Raw genomic sequence first — 22769 nt, 5'->3', positions numbered from 1 at the left:
TCGAAGCGCACGCCTGTTTGTTCCTATACGTGAAGATTTAAGCAAAACAGGGTGGCTAGGGCAGACTGAAATCTGTATCTGAATGCAACTGTGATAAACAGCGATGTAGCTCTTTCGGGTCTTTCATACGACAGGTAAAGTGATGTGAAGATGAGGAGCCTCCCAGAGTTTGTTTTAATCTCGCCACCGAGATGTTTCCTCCGCTGAAATAACTTTCATTTCCTTTTATCGACAATGCACGTCCCTACCTTATCACCATTGGAGCTGGCGTAAGAGACGTTCTGCCCACTCCCTAGCCCAGTCACCTTATTTTTGTAGATATGGGGTTCCTGGACTAGGGCTATGTTTACTTTATCTTTACTTCGGCAGCAGCCACTTTGCAGTGATACAGATTAATGTGTATCTGAATACAACTGTGATAAACAGCGATGTAGCTCTTTCGGGTCTTTCATAGGACAGGTAAAGGGAGGTGAAGAGGAGGACCCTCCCGGAGTTTGTTTTAATCTCGCCACCGAGATGTTTCCTCCGTGATTTGTGCGGGGCGGGGTCTCAGCTGATAAAGTTTTACGTATTTGACCGACCTCTTATAGGCCCTATTTGCTTTAGCCTCTTTCGGGTGAACGCCTTCGTCTGTGGTAGGGTTGTTGGCAGAGTCTTCACCAGCTCATACTTCGATGGTGTCTTGGTGATATAGGACAGAATCATTGGTATTAACCGACGGAAATTCGCAGCTGGGGTCTCAGGGAGAGTGTTCCCTACGAATTTTTGAGGCATCTCAACTCTTTCTGACTGAGTCTCAATGTTTTGGGTTTCTCTAAAAGGGCAGACAAATGTTCACTCAGCTAGTGCATACGTTCGCAGATAACGTCCATGTACGTTATAATCGCGTCCTTTCCTCCCGAGTTTAAAATCATGTCCTTTGACTGGTCCGAGGTTGTTCCAGAAGCAATTGGGTTGTTGTGATTTTTGTGTTTTTTATTTTATTTTTTCTAAATATGTTATTCAGACGTGGTGGAGACGATGGTAAGGACTTGTCAACTAAGCCTCTGAGCCGATCAGGTATCAGTCGGTACTTTGACTTCAAAACGAGGAACGCTGATGGGTAGGTTTACGTATCACCAGTAGTTAGTCTCGTCGAGACCAAGTATCACGGGCACTCGAATATTTGGTCGAGCTGTCCGCGACTACTTATTTAACTCGCAGCTACCCAATATATCTATTGGGCGTTCCATCATACACAACCTGTGGACAAGACCGATAGCAATCAGCTATGCTCTCCGAAGGAGGACAGGAAACTTAATATACGCAAAAGAATTTCATACATCAAGTCAGTCGCATAAATATCATTAAAAGAAACATGCTGATCAATTTCGAACAAGATTCTTCATCATCATCATATGTTACATTGCTCGTAACATATGAGCCACAGTTTGTTGTAGTTTAAGGTCTGTTAGCATCATTGGACCGTACCCCTTCACATAATCTAAGACAGCGTATAAAACAATATGTCGGGTGGCACTTCTTCATGCGAAATTTACGCATAAATTTCATAATAATCCTAAATTTTGCCAAGTTTTAGAATTAGAATAGTCTAATTCAAGCCATGCGATGACATGCAAATGATCGCTTTTCGGAATTCTCTGAGTTTTCCACTAAGAATTTTCAATTTTTCGTTCGAAATACCATTCCGGAACAATCCCACACAAAATTCCAGCTTTCGTTAAAACATTGCCAATACGAGTTATGCGTTATGGTTCTTAATGTTGCTTTTTTCTGTATTAGGCATATGTTGTCCTCTTATAAGGTAATTAAGACTCTTCACACTTTGAGTAAGCCGATGAGTAGCACTCAGCTATGCTTCCGCGAACGGCGGATATCTGATGGGTTGGTGAACGAATATCGGGCAACGGGTTTATCCTTCAAGTACCAACATCGTACTGTATATTCAAGTGTGGATGACCCATTTGCCAAACTAACACCTGCTTAAACATTCTGGAAACTGCCTCATTTTTTCTAAGAATATTCCTTTTGTTCAAGCTGCACTGCTTTTTTACACCACCAATATCAAAGACGTCATATCCCAACTGACCAAGTTCGTCCACGTGATAATCGTATTAAATGAAAGCTGTTGAGGCTGCGTTTGTTGTTGTTGCAGCATGAAGTGTCTTTATATTCCAGGTGCACCACATCCATAACAGACAACTGCTGATTTTCTCTGCCGAACGCTACGCACATTTGAGCTGGTATTTGCGGATGTTATTTTTGCTGTAAGTGCTGTTGTTATTTTCGCTCACTTCTTTTCTTGGGCTTCATTCACCCATCAACACTATATCCGGTTGAGCGGCAGAAATTGCAACAGGTCAGATTTTGTTTCACTCTTCTGCTTTTCTTCTTTTGTTTCCTTTTTGACATCATTAATTCTGCTTCTCTTCGTACAGACAAAATGTCTTCCAAAATATTTACGTGTCTTCGTCGTACATGTTCTCGTATGCTCGTGTTGAGCAAACCAAACACTATGTGCAATTGTATCTCTTCGCTTACTGACAATATTAATTTTCAAAAACAGTTACATTTTCTTGCAGATGAATGTGCCTTTGGGTTGTTTTTCTGCATTGCCTAAAACAGTTGTTTGAATTTGCAGTCTGAGAACTGCACCACGTAACACGTACTCGCGTAACACGTACTCGCCACTTATTGCTTTGTCGATTTCCTCGGCTTCAGTGTGTGTGTCGTTGTTCATGCAATAAAACGCCAACGTTATTCCATTTGAAAATATAATTCTTCTTCCTTTCCGATTATGAAAACAAACTTCATTAAACGAAATTGAAAAAGCTTAAAATTATATAATTTGGTCCATTGTATTGTCACATAAAAAATACGTCTTGTGAAACTTTGATTTGATCAACGTTCACGACGTGTTATAAATCATAGTTGGTTGTGATTTGCTCACTTTCTATATATTTTACTGTTGATGAAGTGCGGCATAAAAGAAAATCGAACGGGAACATATTAGTATTAGGCGAATTGTGTTTTAAGAAAAACTAAATTGTAAGATTTTCTTAATGTCTATTTTTATGAATGACTTAATTAAATCTATAATTGTTTCATGAAAGAATTTTTAGAAGATATACGCAAAAGAAAACAGCAAACGCAATTCGACAACAACCACCTAGAAATTTGTTATGGTAATGTCATATATACAAAAATGAAAACAAAACCAAAAATTTTCAATATATTGTTAAATGACAACTATTGGCCTTTTCCGGAACTGCAAGAATGTAAAAATGTTTTTCCCTATATGATATCGAAGAAAATTGCAACACTAGCAGATTCGGAAAGGTTGTGGAACAGAGCATATATTAACAAAAATTGTGTTTTTCCTATTGCGGAAAACCCACAAAACATGAAAGGAATATTGGAGTTTCGCCCCAAAATTGAATTTAAGATAGAGGGACAATATTGCTTTATCCCAAAATTATACATTTTGTTGCAAGTTAACGTGGGAAATATGCATTTCTGTTGTCTCTAAATTTTCTTTTTTTTATTATATTATTTTTTATTCAAATATACAAACTGTGTATATGTTTTGACAGAATAGGGGCACCAAGGTACCGTACCATGCATGGTTTTGTAATTTTTAAACATTGACACCCGATTTGCCGCTCGATACCTGCACTTAATTATGGATCAAAACGGGGGTTGTTCATTGATTTCTATGATCAATATGTTACTTTTTTTTATAGAATATGTGACTTTTCATGAAATGTTCAAAACTTGACACTTTCTGTTTTGGATTTATATATATTTGCGTGAACTTTTTGAAAAATTTAAATGAAGTAAGTGTTATTTTGGACATTAAAGGTAAATGTTAATTTTTTTGAGAAAAAAAGTCAAAATTTTCAACCTAATTTGTCTGATATGAAATTGCTTTTTGGCAAAAAAGTCCTACAAGTACTTAGAATTCAAATGAATGTATTTTAAGGATTCTACTTAATATCAATCATTTTAACAAAGTTAACTCTAGAAATACACTTTTAACTTCATATATACTTATTAATAATTACCAGGTACATTGGTGAAATTTCCTAGAAGCCATCGTAATGGACTCTGAGGACTCACAACCGGGATCTTCCCCAACCAATTCATCCTCAAACTCTGAACAATCGCTTCATCTTGACAACTCTGACGAAAAAAAGATAGTCAACGAATTAAACGTGTCTGCAGCAAGCCCTGCTAGTAGCTCAAGAAGTAGGCAGTCCCGACATTCGGGATCTTTGAATGGTGGGTCGCAACGGTCTAACTCAAAATCAGATTCAGATTCGTGCTCATCATCGAGTAGTGATAATGAAGACGATGAAGGAAATAAGTTTGAGAACGCTCAGACTTTAGGATCTCCCAGAGAAAGTGAAAGGGGTGTCGATAAACAATCGTCTATTTCTCCAATGAGGAGCACAAGGGGTTCGAGTACGTCTTCCAGTCCCAGTCGGAATAATAGTGAAGAACACCATAATCGTGCATCTGAAATGAATTTAAGTCATGAAGACCTTAGTGATGTAAGCGACTTAGAAAGTGAGAAGCGTGGATCACAGTACAACAACAGCAAACAATCTGTTGACGATGAAAGCACAAATGGAATGGACGATGCATCGAAAGACCAGACAAGTAAGAACTCATATGTAAACGAGGATAGTACATCGAGGTCACCTTTAATGGATTTGCGACAGAAATTGGAAATGAAGAAAAACCAGCTGAACGTATGTATACATTTTTCGTTGATTGTGTACTATTAACATAAAAAACCAAGAATTCTAAATGCAGTACAAGCTCCATAACCCAAATAATGGTTGAAAGAAACACATACGTATTGAAAATATGGCTCATCATATTAAATAAATGTTCCCATTTATATTTTTGGCATTTTACTTTTAGTAGGTTAGGTTAGAGGACGCGTAGTTGCTTAAGCAACCGCTCCTCTCATCCTAGTTAGAGTGAAAGGAAAAGAAATGGACAGAAATAAAGGTTGTTTTAGAGATAAAGAGTATCCACGATGAGTTTATCGTGCTGGAGAATTATTGATAGTCAGTATCGTCAGCCTCCCCCAGTTAGAAGTCATAGCCCTCACAGATTACAGTGATCTGTGATTAAGCCCAATTCAGAACTACCATAGATCTGATGGTGGATGAATTTAGCATTTTTAGCGCCGCTTGACTATTGACATATATAGTCACAGGGCCGTTCAGTTCAACTGTTCGATTTATCAGCAATTCTACGGCTTCACTGACAGCAAAGATTTCTGCCGGGAATACACTACAGTCTTTATTGAGTTTGAACGAATTTCCGAATAATTGACTACGTCATTGGCCAAGTTCCTTGAGTCTTAGTGTACATCTCGCTGCTTGTCCCTCTACAAATAGACTTAAGTGTTTCGAGTTGTGGAGGGTGTACAAGGCACTGAGGTGTGCTTCTAAGTGGACCTGTAATTAATAGAGATGCTACTCTTTGGACTTGGTATATGTTTTTACTGAGGGAAGCCTGCCCAGAGACTGCCACCAAACTAATCCACCATAGTCCCCAATCCCACGGCGGCCGGTTCTATGTACCGGATTGACTCGAAGGTACAAATCTCTCGTCCATATTTCTGATGTGGGAGCAACATTACCCGGAATGTTTGCTCCATTTTCTCTTTGTCCGAGCCGGCATCGAGACCAACCCCGGACCATGGTTCTGCACCGTTTGTCGTAATCGCATCCACCACAGATCGGTCTCGGTGAGATGCAACGGATACATGGAGTAGGTGCATTTTCGGAATTGTTCCGACTTAAATCGGATACAGGAGTACAGCGCAAGGGACTACATTGCTTCCTGATGCGTCAATGTAGACCCCAGTGAGTCTTCATCTTTGGCGTCCTTATCATCGTCGCAATATGAGACTCCACCGCAATCTCCTCAACAGCAATTTATGCAGCAATTGACGCCACACATTGGTGTTCAAGTTCCGGATAATGCGTCATTTCTCCAGTTCAATTGTAACGGTCTACGAGGTAAGATTAACGAAATCGTAAACTTCATGAGTCGGAAGAACATCAAGGTCGCAGTGATCCAGGAAATGAAGTTGAGTACCACCTGCAGGCTTCAAAGTTGTGATGGATACAACGTACTGAGGAAGGATCGCTCCAGGGGTGGAGGTGGATGATTAGCGTTCCTATTGCACCAATCTGTCTAGTACAGACCTATCACGCCTGAGCTTGACTCTAGTGACCCGTACATGGAATGTATGGGGGTAGCGGTCAAGTGTGGAACCGCCGAGGTAGAGGAGCTCAACGTGTACATTCCGCCGTTAAATAGCTGTGCCCCACGTTATATGCCTAGGTTAGGTTAGGTTAAGGGACGCGCGATTGCCATATGGCAACCGCTCCACTCGGAGACCTATAGGTCCATTGTGTTCATCCTAGAAAAGAGTTTTGAGAGATAGAAGAAAAAGTGATTGATAAAAAAGATGAAGATAAGGGATAGTGTAGTAGAGTGAGAATCTACGGCTGAGGAGTTTGCCGTGTCGTCTTTAGCCACTTGAGTCTTCTGGCTAGTTGAAGTATTACTACTGGGTCAGTGTTAGAAAAAGACGACAAGTCGTGTGACACTAGTTCTCCCACTAGCCTATACCTCACATTAATGAGTACTGGGCAGTGGCAGAGTAAGTGTTCGATTGTCTCGATTTCTTCTTCATCTTGACAGATCCTACAGTAGTCAATGCCGTCGCTGTCCCATTTCGATGTCATAGCCCTCACCTTACAGTGACCTGTGATGATGCCCACCACGAGTTTTAAATCAGGTTTTGACAATGACATCAGCGACCTTGTTCTCTTCTCCGAGAGCGTGGGCCAGATTCGTTTGGGGATGGTACAACCAATTTCATCCAGCCATTTTTGTTGGATCTTCTCAGAGTAGTGTTTGTGAATAACCTGCAGGAAATGGCACAGTGGTGGTTTAACCGAGTTGTCTACTTGAATTGTAGTTGATTCGGATCCTAATCTGGCCAGTTCGTCTGCAGTCTCGTTACCTGGGACGTTAAAATGTCCAGGAACCCAACAAAGCTTGATGGACAACCCAGTGTTTTCCAAGGCTTCCCTGCACTTCAAAACAGCCCTAGACTTGATTGTGAAGGAACTCAAGGCCTTCAGTGCCGCTTGACTATCGACATATATAGTCACCGGACTACTGACTTCAATGTTCCTCGTGGCCAGCAGGTCAATGGCCTTTTTGACTGCAATGATTTCCGCCTGAAAAACGCTACAGTTGTTTCCAAGCTTGTAGGATTCACGAATTTTAAGAGTATCACAGAAGACACCAGCTCCCGTTCCACACTCCATCTTTGAACCGTCGGTATAGACAGCTATGCCGCGGAAAGGTGGGTTGTTTTGAGCCCAGGCGTCTCTGTCAGGTATGTGTATGTCAGGTGGGTAGAAGCTTAGTCGTGGTGAAATATAGTCACTTGCAAAGTCTGTCTCTCCCACATTCCTTACACGCCTTAGAATCGCAGAATGTCTAAAGGGTTGACTGCGCCATTCACCTAGTTCTCTGAGTCGAAGAGCACTCCTGGATGCCTGTTCCTCCACATATAAATTCAGTGGGCCTAGACCCAGTAGAGTATCCAGTGCTGCTTGAGGCGTGCTCCTGAAGGCATCCGTTATTAATAAGGATGCGGCCCGTTGAACTTTGTTAATATGTCGTAGATAAGTTAACTTCTTCAAAGAATGTCACCATACTAGAGATCCATAGGTAAGAATGGGGCGAACGATTGACTCATACATCCATTTGATGATGTGCGGTTTGAGGCCCCAGCTCTTGCCTATAGAATTCTTGCAGGAATAGAGTGCACTTAAGCCTCTCTTAGCTCGTTCCTCGGTGTTCCTCTTCCAACTTAGTCGGTGGTCAAGGATAGTGCCAAGGTATTTGGCTTCTAGCGAAAGGTTTAAACTGACTCCATCTAGTTTCGGTGGTGTAAATGTAGGGTATTTACGTCTTTTAGTGAAAAGGACGAGCTCTGTCTTTGATGGGTTCACGCCTAGTCCATTGCGACGCGCCCACCGTGATAAGGTGACTAGAGCTCCTTGCTTTAATTATATTATTGATGACCAAAAGCCAGAGTAATGGTGATAGGACACCCCCTTGCGGAGTGCCCCTCGTGACCGATTTCCTGGCGGATATTTCCCCAATGCTCGAGTTGATAATTCTGCTGCTAAGCATGGTATCAATCCAGTCTATGAGGAGTTGGGCTACTTTAAGTTTTGATAAGGAATTATGAATGGGTTCTAGCATGACGTTGTTAAATGCTCCCTCAATATCGAGGAACGCAGCCAAGGTGAATAAGGAACCATTCATGTTCTTCTCTATATACCCTACGACATCGTGTTGCGCTGTTTCAACAGACTTACCTTTCATATAGGCATGTTGAGCATTGCTTGGGTACTAGAGATCTGATCTCTATGTCTATCAGCCTTTCCAAAGTTTTCAATAGAAAGGATGAGAGACTTATTGGTCTATAGTCCTTGGGAAGTGAGTGACTCGGTTTCCCCGCTTTGGGGATATAAGTAACTGTGACTTCTCTCCAAGCTTCAGGAATGTAGGATAGACACAGACAAGCTTTGAAAATCTCCCCCAGTATTGGGGATAATGACGCTGAGACACGCTGTATCATAGCGGGAATAATACCATCTGGTCCTGGAGATTTAAAAGGCTTGAATGTATCTATTGCCCATTTGATTTTGGGTATGCTTACTATTCTGTTAGCCAAGTTTTGTTCACTAGCCGTATGATCACGATGCACTTGATCGGTTTGCCGATTGCTTGCAGCGTCGATACAGCCTGGGAAGTGTGTGTTGGCTAGCAGGTTAAGAGTCTCTAGTCCAGAGTCAGTCCATGTGCCGTCAGTCCGTTTTATACTTCCTATGGATTTAGGATCCTTCGAAAGGACTTTACGAAATCTGGAGGCATCGTTGACACTTTCAATCGACTCCGTGAAATATACCCAAGATGTGCGCTTGGCCTTCTTGGTCTCACTGTTGTACTTGTTAAAGGATGCCTTATAGGCATCCCAGTCAGTACGTAGTTTGGTCTTGTTGGCCCTATTATAAAGTCGTCTACTGTCCCTCCTTAAGTTGACTAAATGCTTTGACCACCAAACTGGTTGACATTTCTTCCCTGGGTAGGTTAGCGAACAGACTTTTTCATAGCAATCAATCAAAGCACTCGTTATCGCATTTACGGAGTTGTCTATATCGAGGGTTGAGGTTAAGACCATGTTGTCGAAACAGTGAAGCCTGGGTGTAGCCAGCTCCGTAAATTTGTCCCAATGTGCCTTTCTTGGATTCCTATGTGGTTTTTGAGGAATACCATCTACTAAGACTTTGAAAACTATCTTCCGGTGATCTGAAAACGAGCACTCAGGAGAGACTTTCCAGTCTTGTATTAGGGATTCATCCTTGTTAGTTAGGGTGAGGTCAATGACCTGTCTTTGATTTGGAATGTTGCATCATTGCCCCTATTACAAATTTTGAGACGTTGGTATCGTTGCTACCCCATTGGAAGTGGTGTGCGTTGGCATCACAACCTATGATTAGATGCCCTTTGTCAGCCAGATCTTCGAGCAGCTCCTCTACCTCATGTCCAGGTGGGTCAGGTCGCTCGTACGGTAGATATAGAGATATGAAAATGTGAACCCTCCCGGATTTAGACTCCAATCTCGCTACCGTAACGTCTCCTCCACTGATGTTGCTAAGGAAGATAAGGTTTAAACTCTTTTTTGCAACAATACACGTCCTTACCTTATCACCATTGGAGACCGCGTAAGAGACGTACTGCCCACTCCCTAGTCCAGTTACCCTATTATTGTATATATAGGGTTCCTGAACCAGAGCTATGTCTACTTCAGCTTTCGAGAGGGATAGGAGGAGTTCTGCAGCAGCTGCTTTGCAGTGATGCAGATTAATCTGCATGATGCTAAGTAGCTGCTGTTTTCTTCCACCTAATGCAACGGCGTTAGACGGAAACGGATCCATCCAGCGCCGAAATGCAGTTTTCCCCCACGAGCTTGAAGGTATTCCTGGCCATCCGTATCCATAGATACCTTGATGACAAGGCCCCTCCCTCAGTGTTTGAACTGACAAGACGCCAGTTGTCCGTTTTGAGGTTGGGGTTCTGCTTGCCCAGTATTGTCAGGATGCGTGCCGGATCCACGGATGGTGGTGGCACCCAAGCTGTCAATACCTTACGGCAGGGGATGTCCTTTAAGGATACAGCCGCCAGATCACATCCCTGCCAGAGATCACGAAAGCCAGATACTGCGGTGACCAGGTAATCCTTAGATTCCTGGTTCTCGCAGCACATTACTTTCACGCCTTTGTAAAGGGTTGCACTGCCGAACTGCATACTTCGTGGGTCACCCTCTCCCGTGAAGACAAGCTCCCTCAGACGATCTTCGAATAGCAACCATCGACTGTCGCTGATTTTACCTTCCGGTTCAGCCTTGTCGATGATTGCTACCCGAAGATTATCCGGGTAGATGGTTTGCGAGTATTTGCTCTTCCGTCCTGTTTGGCCTGCCGTTTGTGATTTGACCTCTCCCTTGTGAACCTTATCAGGTTTAGAGCTTGAAGGGGCTGGTGGGAGAGGTTTAGTCGCGACCGGCTTGCTAGCGGACGGAGTGGAAGTTGTGGGCAAAGGCAGAGAAGACGGGCCCTTGGATGCCTTCTTGGCCTCAGGGTGTGGTTCTTCCGTAGACCGACCCCTTTTCAACGCTGGGCATGAAGAGGTATCGGCCTCCGGTGGAACTGCAGGGGCTTCGGCTATAGTGGGCTCCGGTTTCTTGGCCTTATTTTTCCCGCGCTTTTTGGCAGGTGGATTCGACCCAGCAGTGTCAGCATTAGCCGTCACCTCGTGAACAACGACCGTGGTGGTCTTGTTAGTGGCGGCGGAATTGCTGACCTCCGCAGGGCCCTCAGCAGAGGGTTGAACCACAGGTTGGTTTACCCTACTGCTGATAGCAGATTGTAGGAGAGGTAGAAGATTCTGGTTTAGAGAACAGCTCGGTAAGTGAGGGTTGTTCCGTTCGAACTTAGCAATTACCTTATCAGTTCACTTCTGGTAGGTGCTAGGGGATTGCAATGCCCATTATGAATTATGGCATTCCGACATAGGTAGTGACCAGAGAGGCATGGCGGAGGCTGAGCAAATGTATAGCTCCATGTTTTGCACAGTAAATAAGAACGCGCCCACTAGAATAAGGGGAGGCTGCCACAGTTCACCGGACATATCCATCGTGTCCCCATGACAGGGCTAAGAGAAGAATCCTACGCCGTGTACGATCCCTTCCAGCCGAGGAGGCACCACCACAATTTACGTTGGAAGATGTTGCACATGCCATTAAAAGCGCAAAGTCATCCAAAGCGCTTGGTCCTGACGGAATCTCTATGGTGATGTTAAAGCAAATTAATGAACCAGGAGTTGAGTACCTTACAAAGCCCCCCAATCTGTCGTTAGCCACCCTGGTAGTTCCCGATGCCTGGAAAATGGGTAGGGTGGTCCGCTACTGAAGCCAGGCAAGGATGCCAGCAAAAGTGATTCATACAGGCCGATATCAATTTGGTCACCAGTAGCAAAGACGCATGAGGCTTTACTCCTCCCCTGCATAAGAGAGTGTTTCCCAGTAGCTGATCATCAAAACGAATTCCGAAAATTGCACAGCACAACAACAGTTTTACACGCCATTTCCACTCATGTCAGCAAGGTCTCAAGAAGAACAGGCCAATCCCACGGCAGCGGGTTCTACGACACCGGATTGACCCGAAACAACAACACTCCAGTTTCGGCCAGCAGCTGCCAACCCAGTGTATACATGTTCGTGTTTGTTTATTTTTCTGTATTGGGAGCAGCACATCCCGGAATGCTTGCTCCGGATTCTTTTGGTCCGTGCCGGGCTTGAGCAAAACCCCGAACTATGGCTTTGTACGGTTTGCCAAAACACCATTCACCATAGATCAGTCTCGGTGCGATGTAATGGATGCAGAGGATGGGTGCATTTTAGGAATTGTTCCGGTTTAACCCGGTTGTTGTTGTTGTTGTTGTTGTAGCAGTAGTACATGTGTGTGTTTGTGTTCTGCTAATCTGGTTCCAGCTCCAGGTTTAGAAATTCGGCTACTTTAACGGGCTGTAGCCAGAGATCCTCTGGAGTGAGTTGGGTAGGTTTGGCTGAGCAATTAAAAAGGTGTAGCGTATTGTGCGGGCCTGTATCACACGCCGGGCAGGCGTCACGCACATCTTCATCAATTCGTGCCCAATACGAATTGAGGCGACTACACCATCCTGAACGTAATTGCGCCAAAACTACCCTGGTTTGTCTAGGCAGCTGACGTTCTTCGGCTGCAATGGATGGGGGGTGGACTCCGAGGACGGCATTCACTTTATAACTGCTAATAGCATCCGCGACTGCATCGGTGTGAATGCCACTCAGACCTGCCTGATAGGCTTCTTGATCTAGAGGCTCTCTCTTGTAGCGCTGGACCTCCCTCTCTAGATCATGTATGTCCTTCCTGACACGCCTGGGTGGGGGAGAGTTATCCACCATGTGATGGTTGGGATGGCTCTCACGGTAACACCCAAGCAGGTACTGCAACGAAAGCATATGATTATGCTGACGTAAGGGAAGGACTTTCGCCTCCTCATGTAGATGGTCCACTGGTGTCATGAGGAGGCACCCTGTCGCAGTTCTCAGGGCAGCGTTCTGTCAGGTCTGGATATTCTTCCACTGCGTAGCACTAGTATTCGCAGACCACACTGGAGCCGCATAGTTGACCACAGACCGACCTATCGCGTTATAAGAGGTCAACAAGGTTTCTTTGTCCGCACCCCAAGAGCTGCCGGCTAGCGCCTTGAGGACCTTGTTCCTACTTTTCATCTTGTCGCAGATAGCTGTGGCTTGCGCGGACGACTTGAACATGCTGTCGAACGTTACCCCAAGAATCTTGGGGTAGTTCGTGGTCGGTATTAAATTCCCCTCGACCTGAACATTCAGCTGTGTTCTCATCTCCGCAGACCATGTGGTAAAGAGTGTGGCCGTTGATTTCGTGGCGGATATTTTCATATTCCTCGCGTGGAAGTATGCGGCAAGCTCCGCGAGATAGGGGTTCAACCTTTCGCATATGTCATCGACCACTGGACCCGACGCCATGATCGTACAATCATCCGCATACGTTACGATCTCAATGCCGTCTGGAGGGCGAGGAATTCCGGAAAGGTAGAGGTTAAACAGTTCCGGAGATATCACCCCACCTTGGGGAACTCCCTGTTTCACTCTACGGGCTTTGGACTTCTTGTTCCGGAATTCCACGTACGACTGGCGTCCACACATATAGTTGATTATCCAACGTTTCAAACTTGGCCGGAGGGTAGTTCTCTGTACGTCCTCAAACAGTGTGGCATGATTGACCGTATCAAATGCCTTTGATAGGTCAAGGGCTACCAACACTGTTCTGTCACACGGCCTGTTCTGGTTTAGTCCTCTACTAATATGTGTGGAAATGGCGTGTAATGCTGTTGTGGTACTATGTTGTGGACGGAATCCATGCTGGTGGTTGGCAACTGCATAGCTTCCTCTAATGCTGGGGAGGAGTAAAGCCTCAAGAGTCTTTGCTACTGGCGACAAAAGCGAAATCGGCCTGTACGATTCGCCTTTACTGGCATCCTTGCCTGGCTTCAGTAGCGGGACCACCCGGCCCATTTTCCAGGTTTCGGGCACTATGTGGGTGGCTAGCGACAAATTGAGAACTTTTGTTAAGTACTCGACTCCCGGCGTATCCAGCTGCTTCAACATTACCATTGAGATTCCGTCCGGGCCCAACGCTTTGGATGACTTAGCGTTACGGATGACATTTGCAACATCACCCATCGTAAACTGTGGTGGTTCCTCCTCGGCGGGAAGAGATCTGATACGACGTAGTACTCTTCGCTTCGCCCTATCACTCTCGGGGTGCTCGACAAATTGTCGGTTAAATTTACTGATTCTAGGATCAGTAGGGTTGGTACGACGGAGATCATCACGCTCGTTTGCTAATCCCGCTGCCTCTGCTGGGAAGTTTGGTCTTATCTCGGGTATTCGACCAGCAGGTATATAGCGAGCGGCTGCAGCTCTGATGATGTTTCGGAAAATCCTTTCTGCTACCCGAACATCAGAAGGGTTGGGCAGTTCTCTGAAGCGGCGGTTGGTGAATTCTCTGAACTCTGGCCAGTGAGCTTTCCCATGGTTAAGGAAAGTGCGGCGTTCAGAGGTTATGAAATCGGGCGACCTGCTTATGGAGACGATTATCGGGAGATGGTCTGAGCCAAGAGAAATGACGGGTTGCCAAGTCACGTCATTTATCAGACCGGGTGACACTATGGTTAAATCTGGCGAACTGTGACACTCTCCTCTTATTCGGGTGGGGGCATCCTCGTTAACCGTGCAGAATGTGGAGCAGTCAATCTGCTCTGCCAGCGCTGATCCCCTCTGGTCATTACCTAGGACGGAATGCCACAACTCATGGTGGGCATTAAAATCCCCTAGTACCAGGCGGTTATTGCCTACCAATAATGGGCTAATATCAGGCAAATAACGTGGTTCACAGCTATTAATCGGCGGGATATACACATTAAGCACCTCTACCTCGGCAGTTCCACACTTGACTGCTACCCCCATACATTCCATGTATGGGTCACTAGAGACTAGCTCAAGCGAGATAGGTCTGTACTGAACAGAATGGTGTAACAGGAACGCTAATCCCCCACCTCCACTTCTGGTGCGATCCTTCCTTAGTACGTTGTAACCATAACAACGTTGTAGGCTGCAATTTTCATTCAGCTTGGTTTCCTGCACCGCTGCGATCTTAATATTCCTCCGACTCATAAATTCCACTATCTCATCTATTTTGCCTCGAAGTCCGTTGCAATTGAATTGCAAGAATGATGCACAATCCGGAGTTGGAACAGCAACATGTGGCGTTAGGTGCTGCGGTGTTGGTTGCTGTTCTGGAGACTGCGATGGAGTGCCATACTCCGACGACGTCTCTGACGAGGACGACGAAGAAGAGGACTCGCTGGGGACTACGTTACTGCAGCAAGTCGCAACATAGTCCCTTTCGCTGTAGTCTCGCAAACGCCTTAATCCGGAACAGTTCTTGAAGTGCACCCACTCTCTGCATCCATTACATCGCACCGAGACAGATCTGTGGTGGATGACGTTCTGACAAACCGAGCAGAACCAAGGTCCGGGGTTTTCCTCAATCCCGGCACGGACCAATAAAATCCGGAGCAAGCATTCCGGGATATGCTGCTCCCAATGCAGAAAAATAAACAAACACAAACATGTACATACTGGGTTGGCAGCCGCTGGCCGAAACTGGAATCTTGTTGTTTCGGGTCAATCCGGTATCGTAGAACCCACTGCCGTGGGATTGGGTTTAACCCGGTTGCGAGACTATAGCGATAGGGACTATGTTGCTTCGTGTTGTACCAACGTAGTCCCCAGTGAGTCCACGACCTCGTCGTCAACTTCCGAGTCGTCGTCGGAGTATGGAACTCCCCCGCAGTCTCCAGCAACCTTTACAAAAGCACTTAACGCCACATGTTGCTGTTCCAATTCCGGACAATGCATCATTCTTGCAGTTCAATTGCAACGGACTCCGAGGTAAAATTGATGAGATAGTGGATTTTATGAATCGGAGGAATATTAAGATCGCAGCGGTGCAGGAAACCAAGCTCAATGAAAATTGTAGCTTACAACCTTGCAATGGTTACAACGTATTGAGGAAAGATCGCGCCAGAAGTGGAGGTGGGGGATTAGCGTTCCTGTTACACCATTCTGTTCAATACAGACCTATCTCGCATGAGCTAGTCTCTATTGACCCGTACATGAAGTGTATGGGGGTAGCAGTCAAGTGTGGTACTGCCGATGTAGAGGTGCTTAATGTGTATGTTCCGCCGGTTAATAGCTGTGAACCGCGTTACTTGCCTAATATAAGCCCACTTTTGCAAGGCAATAACCGCCTGGTACTAGGGGACTTCAATGCCCACTCTGAGTTGTGGCATTCCGTCCTAGGTAATGACCAGCGGGGATCAGCGCTGGCAGAGCAGATTGACTGCTCCACATTTTGCACGGTAAACGAGGATGCCCCCACCCGAATAAGAGGAGAGTGTCACAGTTCGCCAGATTTAACCATCGTGTCACCCGGTCTGATAAATGACGTGACTTGGCAACCCGTCATTTCTCTTGGCTCAGACCATCTCCCGATAATCGTCTTCATCAGCAGATCGCCCGATTTCATAACCTCTGAACGCCGCACTAGACCATCTGAAGTATTGCAACATTGGAACCGATTTGAGTAAACTGTGGGTAACGGTAAAGTCTCCCTCGAACCCTGGAAAAAAGGATGATAGGACAGCAGTCACATTTAACGACGTAACTGTGACTGATCCGAAGAGGTGCGCTGGCTGTTTTAACCGCCAATTTGTCGAGCACCCCGAGAGTGATAGGGCGAGGCGAAGAGTACTACGTCGTATAAGAGCTCTTCCCGCCGAGGATGTACCTCCACAGTTTACGATGGGTGATGTTGCGAATGTCATCCGAAACGCTAAGTCATCTAAAGCGTTGGGCCCGGACGGAATATCAATGGTAATGTTGAAGCAACTGGATACGCCGGGAGTTGAGTATTTAACCAAAGTCCTTAACTTGTCGTTAGCCACCCACATAGTTCCCGAAGCCTGGAAAATGGGCAGGGTGGTCCCGCTACTGAAGCCTGGCAAGGATGCCAGCAAAGGCGAATCATACAGGCCAATTTCGCTTTTGTCGCCAGTAGCAAAGGCTCTCGAGGCCTTACTCCTCCCCAGTATCAGAGGAAGCTATTCAGTTGCTAACCATCAACACGGTTTTCGTCCACTACATAGCACTACAACAGCATTGCACGCCATATCCACACATATCAGTCGAGGACTCAACTAGAACAGGCCGTGTCACAGAACAGTAGTGGTGGCTCGCGACCTATCAAAGGCCTTTGATACAGTGAACCATGCCACGCTGTTCGAGGATGTTGAGAACACTATCCTCCGGCCAAGTTTGAAACGTTGGATAGTCAACTATATGTGTGGACGCCAGTCGTACGTGGAATTCCGGAATAAGAAGTCCAAGCCTCGTAGAGTGAAACAGGGAGTCCCCCAAGGTGGGGTGATATCTCCGGAACTGTTTAACCTCTACCTTTCCGGAATTCCGCGCCCTCCAGACGGCATCGAGATCGTAACTTATGCGGATGATTGTACGATCATGGCGTCGGGTCCTGTAGTTGATGACATATGTGTCAGGGTGAATAACTATCTCGCGGAGCTTGCCGCCTTCTTCCACGCGAGGAATATGAGAATATCCGCCACTAAATCGACGGCCACACTATTTACCACATGGACTGCGGAGATGAGAACACAGCTGAATGTGCAGGTCGAGGGGCATATAATTCCGACCACCAACTACCCCAAAATCATTGGGGTCACATTCGATAGCATGTTCAACTCTTCCGCGCAAGCCACAGCTATTTGCGATAAAATGAAAAGTAGGAACAAGGTCCTCAAAGCGCTAGCCGGCAGCACATGGGGTGCGGATAAGGAAACCTTGTTGACCTCTTATAATTATAGGTCGGTCTGTGGTTAGCTATGCGGCTCCAGTGTGGTCGGCGAATACAAGTGCAACGCAGTGGAAAAGTATTCCGACCTGCCAGAATGCCGACCTGAGAACTGCAACAGGGTGCCTCCTCATCACTCCGGTGGACCATTTACATGAGGAGACGAAGGTTCTTCCCTTACGTCAGCATAATCATATGCTTTCGTTGCAGTACCTGCTTGGGTCCGTCTCAATTCGTATTGGGCACGAATTGATGAGGATGTGCGGAACGCCTGCCCAGCGTGCGATACAGGCCCGCACAACACGCTGCACTTATTTAATTGCCCAGCCAAACCTACCCAACTCCGTCCAGAGGATCTATGTCTACAGCCCATAGAGGTAGCAGAATTCCTAAACCTGGACATTGAAGAAGAACCGGATTAGTCAGAAAAACAACAGAACATGTAAAACTGCTACAACAACAACAAGAACGGGCCGTGCGATAGAACAGTTATGGTGGCACTTGATCCATCAAAAGCCTTTGATACAGTCAATCATGTCACACTGTTCGAAGACACTGAGCGCACCGCCCTCCGGGCAAGTTTGAAACGTTGGATAGTAAACTACATGTGTGGACGTCAGTCGTACGTGGAATTCAGAAACAAAAAGTCGAGCATCCGTAGAGTTTAACAGGGAGTTCCCCAAAGTGGGGTGATATCTCCGGAACTGTTTAACCTCTACCTTTCTGACACTCCACGCCCTCCAGACGGCATAGAGATTATAACGTACGCAGATGATTGTACGCTCGTGGCGTCCGGACCCATTATTGATGACATTTGCGATCGGATAAATGCTTACCTTGTTGATCTTGCCGCCTTTTTCACTGCGAGGAATATGAAGATATCCAACACTAAGTCGACGGTCACACTTTTCACCACATGGACTGCGGAGATGGGGCTATCCTTGACTGTACAGGTCGATGGTGCTATAATTCCGACCACCAACTACCCCAAGGTATTAGGGGTCACATTCGATAGCCTTTTTAAGTCATCCACGCATACCACAGCTATCGGCGATAAGATTAGAAGTAGGAACAATGTCCTCAAGTATCTTGCCGGCAGTACTCTTACAACGCGATAGGCCGGTCTGTGGTAAACTTTGCGGCTCCGGTGTGGTCCGCCAACGTCAATGCTACCCAGTGGAAAAATATTCAGTCCTGCCAGAATGCCGCCCTTAGAACCGCAACAGGGTGCCTACTCATGACACCTGTCGATCACCTACACGAGGAGGCGAAGGTCTTACCGGTGCGACAGCATAACAAAATGCTGTCAATGCAATACCTGCTTGGGTGTTATAGACAAAGCCATCCGAACCACCATCTTGTGGATAGGCAACCTCCGCCCAGGCACGTTGGAAAAGACCATCATGATCTAGAGAGAGGGGTGCAGGTATAAGAGAGAGCCTTTAGATCAACAGGCCTATTAAGCGGGACTGAATAGTATTCACTCTAATGCGCTCTCAGAAGCCATTGAAGGATATTGAGTGAATACAGTGCTAGGAGACCATCCCCCTCCAGTCGCAGCTGAAGAACGAGAGCTGCGCCGACAAACCCTAGTAGATTTGGCTCAATTGCGATTCGAATGGTGCAGCCGCCTAAATTCCTACTGGGCCCGGATTAACAGCGATATGCAGAACATCTACCCAGCTTGTGGCACATGACACACTGCACCTATTTCGCTGTCCAGCCAAGCCTACTCACCTAACTCCATTCTCGTTATGGACACAACCCATACAGGTTGCATCCTTTTTGAGACTGGACTTAGAGGCAGAACCAGATTGAATGGAGTCAGAAAATGGAAACCGAACGAACACATATGTATGAGCTGCTACAACAACAAGCATAGTCCCCAGCTCTTTCCTATGGAGTTTTTGCAGGAGTAGAGTATTAAGTCTGGAATAGTTTGCAGGAATTTCCAGCAATTAGAACCACATCGTCAGTGTTAGCCACGATTTTGGTTCCGTTATGTTCCAGATTTATTAATAATTATTTATCACCAAAAGCCATAAAAGTGGGATGTACCCCTCTTGAGGAGTACCTCTTGTCACTGATTTCCTGACGGAGCACTCCCCAATGCTTGAGTTAATGATTCTACAGCTGAGCATAACATCAACCCATTCAATGAGGAGTAATATTATATCCAAGTTTAGTGTGAGAATTATGGATAGTGTCAGGTGTGACATTATTAAAGACCCCCTCTATGTCAAGTAATGCTGCCAACATGAAACAACTTCGTGTTGCGCTGTTTCAAGAGACTTGCCTTTCGTGTAGGCGTGTTGTGAGGTGCTAAACGATGTTATAGGTTGTGAATTTCTAATCTCTAAATCTATAAGTCTTTGCAGGGATTTGAAAAGAGACAGAGTCCACCTGTGGATCTCAGCCTCAATGTAACGTACACGGTAAATTTGTTCCAACGAGCCTTCCTTGGATTCCTATGGGGCTTCTTGATGAATGTCCTCTCCCAATACTTGGAATATGATCTTCCGGTTCGAAAATGAACATGCGGAGGATACTTTCCAGTTCAGTATGAGCGATTCATCCACTTTAGTTACTGCCTTACTGACCCAGCGATGAGATTGCATCCAACGATGATATTGCCTTAGCTTCTAAGCTCCGTGAACAGCTTCTCTATTACTTGGCCCGGTGGGTCGGGCTACTCGTATGGCAGGTACAAGGAGATGAAGACGAGAACCCTCACAGATTGAGTCTCCAATCTAACCGCCGTGGCGTCTCCTCCGCTGAAATTATTAAGGAAGATTAAGTTCAAGTTCTTTTTGCGGCGATGCACATTCTAACCGTATCTACCGTTCGCTCCTCAGACCAGTCGCCTTAATTTTGTAGATATGAGGCTCCTAGACCAGGGCTATGTCAACTTCAGACTTAATGAGGGATCGGGGAAGTTTAGCTGTAGCCGCTTTGCAGTGATGCGGATTAATCTGCAAAATACTAAGTAGCTGCTGCTTGCTTCCTCCTACTGCAGCCACGTTAGATGGAATCGAACCGTACCGATGTGCAGCTTCCCCCCGCAAGAATGAAGGTAATCCTGGCCAGCAATATCGATCACATTTGTGCCACAGTCCAAAGTGTCAACTAGTCTGACAATTGACGTGACTTGGCAACCTAAATTTCTCTCCATAAGCAGATCTCCTGATTTTATAACTTCTGAACGTCTCAGTTTCCTTAACCATAAGAAGGAGTACTGGCCAGAATTCAGAGAGTGCTATAAACATCCCTGCCAAAGCTTTCCGATGTTCTGGTAGCGGAAAGGTTTTTTCTGAAACATCTTCAAAGCTGCAGCCGATCGCAATAAGACCGAAATAAGACCAAATTTCGCAGCATAACTTACGTATCAGCGTGATGAACCCTGTTGTGCTAACCCCACTGATACACCATGAGTAAACTGTGGGAAAGGGTTAATTAAACCTTGGGCGTAGAGGGAAATCAGCGAAGTACTACGTCGTATTAGATATTTTCTCGCCGAGAAGTTACCACCACTGTTTACAATGGGTGATTGAAAGTGTCATCCGAAACGCTAAGTCAACCAAATCCTTGGACCCGCACGACAACTATAAATGTCTGGAACAAGAAGTCCAAACCACGTGGGGTGATATCTCCGGAATTGTTCAACCTCTACCTCTCCGGAATTCCTCGCCCTCCAGACGGCATAGATATCGTAAAGTATGCGGATATTGTGCGATCACGACGTCGGGCCCTTTTGTTGTACACATATGTGTAAGATTTAATTACAACCACGCGCAGACAAGGAATATTTTCTTATAACGCGATGTTGTGAGCCATGCAGCCCTAGTGCTGCTGGCGAATATTAGTGCTACACAGTGGAAGAATATCCAGATCGAACATAGTAGATGTTTAATTGACCTCGTACCTCTTCTTCGTCCTCACATAGTCTACAGAAGTCAGGACTACCGTTATCCCATCTTGAGGGCAGATATCTGATACCGCAATGTCAAGTCAATAGGCTTACCGCGATTTTTAGATCAGCCCTGCTAATTGATAGATGGGAGTAGGTTCTTCTTCTCGAGATTATCGGCTTGATGTCCTCAGATACCTTACAACCGGTTCCCAAGTGCCATCTTCGACAATTTTCTTTGATTAGGGAACTTGTGAAACGGCAGACATAATACCTTATAGCTTGTTCGACGGTCTCACCGATCGGTAGTTCGTCAATTCATCAGCCATTTCATTCCCATGTTACTGGTACCCCAGAAAGCTGGGGTTTTGAGGGCTGCCTGTCTATTGACATACATAGCCACTAGTGCTGTTAACCTAACCTAGGGGTTACATGAGTAATCATTTGTACAAAATATGTATCACGTCGGTCTACATTGTGATATAGTCCCCCTCAAATGAAGGTATTCGCTGATTTCAACTATTTCTTGGTCACATTTTTCAATATTACCGTTCTATGTGCGCTGTAGGACCTAGACATCCAATGTTCATCTTCTTAAAAACTACAAATACCAATTTTTAGACAAATTCGTGGAAAAATATGGGCTGTATCGTGATTTCAACAGACCGACAGACGGATCGTCGTCGCAATATGAGACTCCCTCGCAATCTCCTCAACAGCAATCTACGCAGCAGTTGACGCCACACATTGCTGTTCAGGTTCCGGATAATGCATCATTTCTCCAATTTAATTGTGATGGTAAGATCAACGAAATTGTAAGCTTTATGAGTCGGAAGAACATCAAGGTCGCAGCGATCCAGGAAACGAAGCTGAGTACCACCTGCAGGCTTCAAAGTTGTGATGGATACAACGTACTGAGGAAGGATCGCTCCAGAGGTGGAGGTGGAGGATTAGCGTTCCTATTGCACCACTCTGTCCAGTACAGACCTATCTGACCTGAGCTTGACTCTAGTGACCCCTGCATATAATGTATGGGAGTATGGTCAAATTTGGCCCGCGTTATATACCCAATATCAGTTCACTTTCGGTAGACAATAACTGTCTGATGCTAGGAGATTTCAATGACCATCATGAATTATGGAATTCCGTCCTAGGTAATGACCAGAGAGGCA

The 22769-nt window shown here is 45.5% G+C and overlaps 1 protein-coding gene across 1 annotated transcript in view; it reads left to right on the top strand.

Moving 5' to 3' along the window:
• The window catches only part of LOC131802663 (zinc finger CCCH domain-containing protein 18), a 64750-nt gene that overhangs the window by 26239 nt on the left and 15742 nt on the right, over window positions 1–22769 (top strand). Inside the window, 1 exon segment of the mRNA XM_059123052.1 lies at window positions 4068–4754. Within this exon segment, the coding sequence (XP_058979035.1) occupies window positions 4101–4754 (654 nt within the window). The 5' untranslated portion in view covers window positions 4068–4100.

Source organism: Musca domestica, unplaced genomic scaffold (assembly GCF_030504385.1).
Source record: "Musca domestica strain aabys unplaced genomic scaffold, Musca_domestica.polishedcontigs.V.1.1 22, whole genome shotgun sequence".
NCBI classification, from domain to species: Eukaryota; Metazoa; Arthropoda; class Insecta; order Diptera; family Muscidae; genus Musca; species Musca domestica.
The sequence above is the reverse complement of the archived record's forward strand: the minus strand, read 5'-3'. Positions and strand labels throughout refer to the sequence as shown.